General features: G+C 34.9%; 1 protein-coding gene and 1 long non-coding RNA gene across 3 annotated transcripts; one reads left to right on the top strand and one right to left on the bottom strand.

Annotated features, from left to right (window-relative positions):
• Positions 1 to 1130: 1130 nt before the first annotated feature.
• LOC123756997 (uncharacterized) lies at positions 1131 to 2117 on the top strand. 2 transcript variants are annotated; one of them, XR_006772703.2, is made up of 4 exons: positions 1131 to 1164; positions 1547 to 1588; positions 1705 to 1779; positions 1940 to 2117. It is a non-coding gene; the product is annotated as an uncharacterized lncRNA (long non-coding RNA). The 2 variants fall into 2 exon arrangements; XR_006772702.2 differs by having other exon boundaries at positions 1137 to 1283.
• A 5804-nt stretch (positions 2118 to 7921) lies between these two features.
• LOC138368984 (uncharacterized) lies at positions 7922 to 9787 on the bottom strand. The gene is made up of 5 exons (XM_069331725.1): positions 9535 to 9787; positions 9093 to 9435; positions 8941 to 8982; positions 8689 to 8829; positions 7922 to 8587 (listed from the first exon to the last, which is right to left on the bottom strand). Exons 1-5 carry the CDS (start codon positions 9736 to 9738, stop codon positions 8574 to 8576), a joined length of 744 nt encoding a protein of 247 aa, XP_069187826.1. The 5' UTR covers positions 9739 to 9787; the 3' UTR covers positions 7922 to 8573.

Raw genomic sequence — 9787 nt, 5'->3', positions numbered from 1 at the left:
TGTCTGTCTGTCTGTCTGTTTGTCTGTCTGTTCAAGGCTGGAGGCCAGACTGCTAGGGTTAGCCTCACGGAACTTTCAATAGAAAAACTCTAATTGTAAGATAAGTGTCATGGAATGGTTGGGGTCGACTCCCGCGCCCGTCTTCAAGTGAAACTGATCGCTACTGCGATAACTAGTGCCTTCTGTTAGGTCTGATATGAGTGTTTGGTTGCCCATAGTGCTCTTCCCTCCAAATTCTCGACGCTGTTTTTGACGTTGAATCACCGTTGATCACGTTGGCGGTCAATCAATAACGTTGATTACGTTGAATGAGCGTCGTTAACGATTATTCAAAATCGATAGCGTTGATCTTCATTCAAGCATGTTCCAAGCATGCGAGCATGGTTTACTTACTCGTAGAGAGAACACTGGAGGAATAAAAGGAGAGAATGGGAAGAAGGGTGGGAGACTTTGAGGTATGGAGGAAGAATGGTAGGTGGGGAGAATGGGATGGGAAGAAGAATGGTAGGAACGGAGAATGGGATGGGAGGGAGAATGGAAGAGAGAGAGAGAGAGAGAGAGAGAGAGAGAGAGAGAGAGAGAGAGAGAGAGAGAGAGAGAGAGAGAGAGAGAGAGAGAGAGAGAGAGAGAGAGAGAGAGAGAGAGAGAGACGGACAGATACATGGGTACCACCTCTCAGTTTTACTATATATGATCTCAAGCACACATGAATTTCATTAATTACTCAAAAATTATGCTTTATTGTAAAATCTTTTATTATCATTATTTTTATTATTGAATATTTAATTAAACAACATGTTCCACTCCTTATGTACATTCCAACGAAAGATCTCCAGTGAGGTGTGTCAGCAACAGGATAACTCACTTGTGATCTCTACTAATATGTGTCAGCAACAGGATAACTCACTTGTAATATCTGTTGATATGTGCCAGCAACAGGATAACCTACGCGTGTTGGCCTTCATGGACTTTGAATATTCATAACATTTACTATCGCTCAATGCATGTCATTCAGGTGTTTTGCTCCTGACTCAAACAACAGCGAGGCCAGCGATGTCCTCGTCCCCAAGGTTAGGTGGAGCGAGTGTAGCCAGCCGGCTTATATAAGGCCCTGAACACCTTCCCTTGATCCTCAATAACAGAACCTCTACAGTCATGAGACGAGTACACACTTGCTGATCTATTCGTAAACTGTTGCTTTGCCATCCAAGATCTGTGTTACATATTTATTATGTAATATAAGAAGTAAAATATATATATGTGAAGCTTTACTTCCAGTGATGGTAGTGTTGGCACTGATTAATAGCGTTTGTCAATGGTAGATTAATTGGTTTTGATACTGATGGGTTGCCAGGTTTAATGAATGTGAGAGGTTATACTACCGTGTTGTCTGGTAGTGTTATGGTTCTCTGGAGGTTTATGGGAGAAAGTATAATCGAGGATTTGATATCTCGGAAGCGTTATGGCAACATTTGCAAATATAATAATAATATTTCACATTATGGTTTCCTGAACGATTTGTGAGCATACCTTTAATATTCCACAGGAAGCCAGAGATGACAGACATTCGCACTGAGCAGGAGCCAAGGTAAGATAATATTATCTAATTATGCTGTTTGTATGACGACTAACTACATCTTTAGCACAAACGTACGATACTAAGACATCACGTAAGTCGTTCTTATCCTCCATGTGTATCCTCAGGTATCCAAGGAGTACATTGCTATGTCAGAAGTAACAGGTTCTGCCTGGGCGAATGTTGTGCAATTAACTATTTTGGTTAGTATCGTGTCGTGTTTTGTATAGACGTATATTGTATTATCCATATTATTGTATTTCCGTGTTTTGTTCATTATTTGAACTGCTAATACTAATTAATTAAGAAAAATAGTGTGGATTAAAATTCGACTACATTGTTTAATATAATTTACCACTATAGGGTACGGGAAGCGATGCGTCTACACTCTCCCTCACGGTCGTCCTCATCACTCGTCTCACACTCTGTAATAAAAGAACTCATAAATAATAACATATTTTTACTCTCATTATTGTAAATTCCATTTTGACTGTGTCTCTACCACTTCATCTTAATATTTTTGCTGTAAAGATTACATGAGCGTCATTCTGTCATTGCTCCTGTCACTTTTTGTATTTCATGCTAGTTTTAGTTGTATTCAGAGAGGAGAGACTGATTGAGGTGTTATGGACGCTGCACTCTGTATTCTTAATGGTCTGCCGTACGGGATGAAGGCAAATGAAATTAATGTGGTTGGTTGGTAAGTGATAACAGTAAATCACAAGTGTAATTGGCTGATAGAGTGAGCTGGTAAGGTGAGTATACCCTACAAGTGTACTGGAGTGACCTGTAATTGGCTAGTAGGGTGTTGGTGATGAGGAAGCAGCAGTACTTGTCATGCACGGGGGTGTCTGCCACAGCTACCACGCAGACACACTTATCCAGATTGTGGGAACACTTGATTGATGAAAGTGGGCCAAAATTAGCACTCATGTGATAACTAACGCATCGCTTTAAAAAAATTGTCACTTAACCCCAACAACAAGAAATATGAGTAAATTGAAATTATTTGAACTTCATGTAGAATGCAATCAGACAATAGCATGCATGAACTAATTAATGATATGAATACTCATCAAGCCTCAGAACAGAGCTGTCCCTCTCTGATAATACTGATGAGTCTCCAAAGACCAGGGATAGCTATCGTTCCAAATCTTTTTGAACTCGTAATTTTTTTTATACTCGTCTGAACGTTTATACTTGAACTTTTTTATACCTGTCTCGTAACTCAGGTATACTCTTTCTATATACAGCTGTATTTTTCTCAACTCACTAACACCTTTCTCAATTCATCAACACCATTCCCAGCCCAGCAACGCAATACTTTTGTCTACCCAGCATCACCGTTCAAAACCCATGAAAACCTTGTCCAACCCAGCAACACCTTTCTCAAGCTAGTAATAATTTTTATACTCTATTAACACATTTCCCAACCTAGTAACACCTTTCGCAACCAAAGCACACCATTCTCATCCCAACCACACCTTTCTCAACTAAGTAGCACCCTTTTCAACTCAGTAACACTTTCTAAATCCAGCAACACATTTCTTAACCCAGAAACACATTTCTCAATAGTTACACCTGTCTCGACTCAGCCAGAGCTTTTTCTACTCAACTACATATTTCTCAACCTGTCAACACCTTTCTGAACATAGCTATTAATTTGGCAAATTTTTCTAATGTGGGTTGTCCGCATACTTGGATCAGTGTTTTTGTGATCGTTGTTGCATATATATATATATATATATATATATATATATATATATATATATATATATATATATATATATATATATATATATATATATATATATATATAAGACGAATAGGAAAACCAGGGATATACTGAACATCTTGTTTCAGATTATTTACTTTAAAATGCATAACGTTTCGAATACTTCTCGTATTCATCATCAGATCTAAATGAAAACAGAAATCACAATGAAATAACTGGTAAACAAAGAACTCATACTGAATATAATTGCCTATCAAAGAAAGGAAAATGATTAAAAAACAAAACACTTATGGTTACTTAAAGTGATAAATACAAATAAAACTTATTAACTGTCACATAGATAAAAGTTAATTAAAAAATCCATTAAATTACAAGAAGTATTTTATAACTAAAACAAACCATACTATTAAACTTACGCGAAGTAATCAACAGGAGTGAAACTTGATAGCAAACCCATAGATACTAAACACTATTACAAATATTCATATAATGACTACAAATCTAAAGAAAATGTATATAAAATGCAAGCAGAATAAGCGACAATTATAAAGTACTAACCAAAATCTTATAAAAACTCAAATATTAAACAAATCTAAATACCAAAAAATGTATTATATATCCTGCATAAAAAGATTATAATAATGAACAATGTCAAGACTTAAAATAAGTAAGAAAAGACAAAGACATGGTAAACTAAACATAATTTAACTGCCAGAATGAACTATAAATCAAATTACAGGGCCTACTGTGCACTATACAGTGTACAATTGAACAGCCGAAAGGTTGCTATTTAACAGAGGCCGCAGCTCCTTTATATATAAGGATTCCATTACTCTGAAATCTTACTGGCCATTCATACAACCATTCATTCATCCATTTTGGTTAGTACTTTATAATTGTCGCTTATTCTGCTTGCATTTTATATAAATTTTTTGTAGATTTGTAGTCATTGTATGAATATTTGTAATAGTGTTTAGTATCTATGTGTTAGCTAACAAGTTTCACTCCTGTTGATCACTTCGCGTAAGTTTAATAGAATGGTTTGTTTTAGTAGTTATAAAATTCCACTTGTAATTTAATGGATTTTTTAATTAGCTTTTATCTATGTGACAGTTAATAAGTTTTATTTGTATTGATCACTTTAAGTAAGCTTAAGTGTTTTGTTTTTTAATCATTTTCCTTCCTTTGATAGACAATTGTATTCAGTATGAGTTCTTTGTTTACCAGTTATATGATTGTGATTTCTGTTTTTTCTTTTAGATCTGATGATGAATACGAGAAGTATTCGAAACGTTATGCATTTTAAAGTAAAGAATCTGAAACAAGATGTTCAGTATATCCCTGGTTTTCCTATTCATCTTAAAATTAAGATTCCCGAAGGGAACATCGATCATAAATATTTTATTAAAACGATACGGAAGACCTGTAGTTACTTTATACAGAAGAATAGAAAAAGTGGATTTCGCAGTTAAGAAGGCTCACTTGGATTTGGAATTTCTACAAACCTGTAAGGTGCATCGTTTGGTTCCAAGATTCCTTAGGTTTAAAGTGTATTCCGACAAATTTGCGTTAACAAGTGAATATAATTCTTGGTTATTAAGGTTGTTGGACTTTGAAATTTCTGAAAAGCAGAAGCGGGTAAATAAGTTGAAAAATGAATTGCATGTGAACTTGGAGAAATTCAAGATCTTGGTTTCCTGGGTTGATTTTGCATCCTTAAAATGTATATATGAAAATTATAATGAAAAAAGGGTTGAAAAATGTAGACTTATTCACGGGGAAAAAAATGCGGAACTTGGGTATACCTTCATTTAATTCGGTAGACCCTGATAAGGTAGTTTTTAATTTTTCAAAGAGAATTTTGTCTCCCATCGAGAAAGAACTTTCTCTCTGGGGTTGGACTTCGGCTTGACGTGTAAAAAACCTAAATTTGTTAATAATTTTTTAGGTTTTGAGCCGTTATGTAATACATTGAAAACTTGCATCCAAAGGACTGGTACAAATTATAGTTGGACCAATATCAGTACTGTTTCTTCCTTAGCACATGACGTCTTTAATGACTTCGTTATATATAAATCCACATTCCCTCCATTTGATAAAAGGAAATTAGATTATATTAATGGCTTAAAGAATGATAGCAGTATTTGTATTACTAGACCAGATAAAGGTAGGGGTATAGTGGTTTTGGACAAGTTAGATTATGTAAATACGGTTGAAAGGTTGTTAGAAGACCCCTCTAAATTTAAGTTGGTTGATATAGACCCCTTTTCATATATTTTGAAATGTGATGATAAACTAATTAGAGTTTTAAGAGGTCTGAAAGACTTTCTTTTTGATTATACAAAATTGCTTGCAACTGGCTCTAAGCCAGGCATCTTATAAGGGTTACCTAAAGTTCATAAAACAGGTATACCAATTCGTCCTATTTTATCAGCGATTGGCACTTTTAATTACAAACTGGCAAAGTTTCTGGTTCCATTATTAGAACCATTAACGCATAATGAATTTACTGTGAGAAATTCTCAGGATTTTGTAAAGGAACTTTCCTCTTTTAAATTTTGAGTTCCCAACTATAATGGCTAGTTTCGATGTTGAATCACTATTTACTAATATTCCTTTGTTGGAAACCATTGATATTTGTGTTAATCAGTTATTTGCTGACACTAATTTAGTGTCTGGATTTTGTAGTAAAATGTTCAGACGGTTGTTAAAATTAGCGGTTAAAGACTGTCTTTATGTTTAATAATATATATTATAAACACATTGATGGAGTAGCAATGTGGTCTCCCTTAGGTCCTGCACTTGCTAATGCTTTTTTGAGTTTTCATGAAATAAATTGGCTTGATAAATGTCCTTTGGACTTTAAACCAGTCTTGTACAGGAGATATGGAAATGACACTTTTTTGTTATTTAAGGACCAATGTCATATTGAGAAATTTAGAGAGTATCTTAATGCACAACATAGTAATATACGTTTCACTGCAGAGTGTGAAGTGGATAATTCATTGTCATTTCTTGATGTCAACGTGACTAACCTTAATGGGTTCAACACTAATGTTTTTAGAAAACCAACTTTTACTGTTTTAGGTTTAAATTTTAATTCTTTTGTTCCTGATATTTTTAAGAAAAATGCAATTAATTTTCTACTGAATAGAGCCTTTGCTTTATGTTCAAATTGGAATAACTTTGATCAAGAAATTAATTTTCTTGTGATTTTTTTTTTTAAATAATGGTTATCCTTTGCATATGGTTTATAACTTTATAAGGAATTTCTTAAATAAGAAGTTTCACCCATCGTGTAGGAGAACTACAGTAGAAAGGGATACTAAATATATTATATTACCATTTTATGGCAATATTAGTTTTTCTGTAAGGAGTCGTTTGAGGAAACTGTTAAAGCATTGTTATCCTCAAGTAGACTTTAGATTGATTTTGTTCAACACAAATACCATAGGCTCTTATTTTAAATTTAAAGATAAAGTGCCTACCCCCCTGTGCTCTAATGTCGTATATATGTATAATTGTTCCAGCTGTAATGCCGGATGTATCGGAAGTTCCATTCGGAACTTTAAGATTAGGATACTTAGCACCGGGGAGTACCTTTTAGGACTGGATTACCATTGTCTAAACCAGCATTTTCGGAGATTAGAAACCATTGTTATGAGTTTAATCATTCTTTGCTGGAATCTGATTTTAAAATTCTGGACACTTGTATGAATGGCCAGTCAGATTTGAGAGTAATGGAATCCTTATATATAAAGGAGCTGCAGCCTCTGTTAAATAGCAACCTTTCGGCTGTTCAATTGTGCACTGTATAGTGCACAGTAGGACCTGTAATTTGATTTATAGTTCATTCTGGCAGTTTAATTTTATTATAATTTTGTTTAGTTTACCATGTCTTTGCCTTTTCTAACTTATGTTAAGTCTTGACATTGTATATTATTATAATCTTTTTATTTAGGATATATAATAAATTTTTTGGTATTTAGATTTTATTAATATTTTAGTTTTTATAAGATTTTGGTTAGTACTTTATAATTGTCGCTTATTCTGCTTGCATTTTACATACATTTTTTGTAGATTTGTAGTCATTATATGAATATTTGTAATGGTGTTTAGTATCTATGGGTTAGCTATCAAGTTTTATTCACTCCTGTTGATCACTTCGCGTAAGTTTAATAGTATGGTTTGTTTTAGTAGTTATAAAATTCCTCTTGTAATTTAATGGATTGTTTAATTAGCTTTTATCTAAGTGACAGTTAGTAAGTTTTATTTGTATTGATCACTTTAAGTAAGCTTAAGTGTTTTGTTTTCAATCATTTTCCTTTCTTTGATAGGCAATTGTATTCAGTACGAGTTCTTTGTTTACCAGTTATTTGATTGTGATTTCTGTTTTTTCTTTTAGATCTGATGATGTATACGAGAGGTATTCGAAACGTTATGCATTTTAAAGTAAAGAATCTGAAACAAGATGTTCAGTATATCCCTGGTTTTCCTATTCATCTTAAAATTAAGATTCTCGAAATATGACCGAAAAAGTAAGATTAATAATTCTAACACGAATTTTCTCAATATTTCTTTTTTACTGTCGATGGTAATTGAGAAATCAATTCTCCAAAATTCATTTTTATTTCTAGTCTGACGCGACGCTTCAACGCGTTTCGTAATAATGTATTACATTTTCAAAGACTCCAGTTTACACACACACAACTTGTAACCTGAAAACACTTAACAGAGTTTTACTAATTCTAACGTTAAGCAGCTTGTCTATTTTGTATCAAATGCATTGCTTTTTTTGTTTTAAAGTCTTACTAATCATAAAACCCAGATCCCTTTCGAAATCAGACTTCGCAATCTCAACACCATCTAGCAGTTATTTGTTTAAGCTAACACAAAGTATACAATGCTCATATCTCTGAAATCTCGTTTTAGTAACAGGATAGCGACTAAATATAATTATTTAATTTTGTTTTTAACATCTCGAAAATGCATCGTTAAACAGAAAATTGACATTCAATAACTTCAAATTAGACCCACTTTACTCCAGGTGAACTTAAACAAAACATGAATTCTATCTTCTAACAAAGTTGCAAACATAAGAGATGTTAAAAAAGTTAGCACTATTGAGTTTTTAATTATCTTAGTTCGTGTATTGCAAAAATATTGTAAATAAAATGACACAGTATCATTTAAACTATTTATTGAAGAGGTACAAGTGACGAGAGTTGTGCTGGTCCTCAGTGCTAGGAGACTCCATCTGCCTTACTTCCCGTAGCCTGGAATTGAACAATCTCAGTTACATTATGGTCGCATTTTAACCCAATATTTTCAGAAGAGTATTACCAATTATTCATTAGAGAAATAGTAAGACACTTACCACCATGACCAAGTCCACCAAGACCTATTCCTCCGAGTCCACCACCACCGTTAAATTTATTGTATCCGCCTTTGCCAAATCCACCGGCTCCTCCCAGGCCAAATTGACCTTGTCCACCATGTCCAAATCCTCCATGGCTTCCTGTAAACAAAAAAAGAGAAGCACTGACGACCTGTATAACTTTTTCTTAAGATATGTGAAAAATAAAATGATTCTCATGTAGAATATCGTCAGTGAGTGTTGGTTACTTACCGTGGCTCTTGCTCAGCACGAATGTGTGACCTCCCTGGCCTCCTGTGGGATAATTCGAGCTATATTGAAAATATATTTATTTACATGTTCAATTATTCAGGATAGCAAAATAATGTTCAATATTTTTGGTAATTATTCCAGATTATGCTTACCGTATCCTCCTTTGAGACCCCCACCATGGCCTCCAAAGCCACCGAAACCTTCCAAGCCTCCTCCATAACCGCTGCCGCCACCGTAGCCACCATAACCACCAAGGCCTTTAAGGCCACCGTGACCACCAAGACCTCCAAAACCCCCAAGGCCTTTAAGGCCACCAAGACCACCAAGACCGCCAAGGCCTCCATATCCACCAAGACCACCAAGGCCTCCATGTCCACCAAGACCACCAAGACCACCAAGACCTCCAAGGCCACCGTGACCACCATAGCCACCAATCAGTCCACCATAGCAAACACCAGCCATCACGGCCAGCACCGCTGTCACTGACAGGAATCTCTGAAAAAATAGTGAGTTCAATTAATGTTCAACGAATGATCTTGTGTAATAACTGATAAAACACTTTTTACAAAATTTTCTAAATGTATTTTCTCGCACCATGGTTGCAGGAGTTGTGTGAGTGAGGAGCGGGTCCACTGTGATCTTGACGGAGGGAGTCCAGGACCTTATATAGGACAAATGATGACTCCCGCCCACAGTAACCTTCAGGATGTGCACTTCGCAGCCACGCCTACGTTTGAGAGTGTAACAAAGTGGTAATTTAACATGTAACGCGAAGTAATAGGTGTCATTTGTATTCATTATATATGGTTGCTAAGAACAGAGTAAAGCTTTCCTGTGATTAGCTCAT

The sequence above is a fragment of the Procambarus clarkii genome, chromosome 26, assembly GCF_040958095.1.
Source record: "Procambarus clarkii isolate CNS0578487 chromosome 26, FALCON_Pclarkii_2.0, whole genome shotgun sequence".
NCBI classification, from domain to species: Eukaryota; Metazoa; Arthropoda; class Malacostraca; order Decapoda; family Cambaridae; genus Procambarus; species Procambarus clarkii.
Note: the sequence above shows the minus strand (reverse complement) of the source record. Positions and strands in the feature narration are given on the sequence as shown.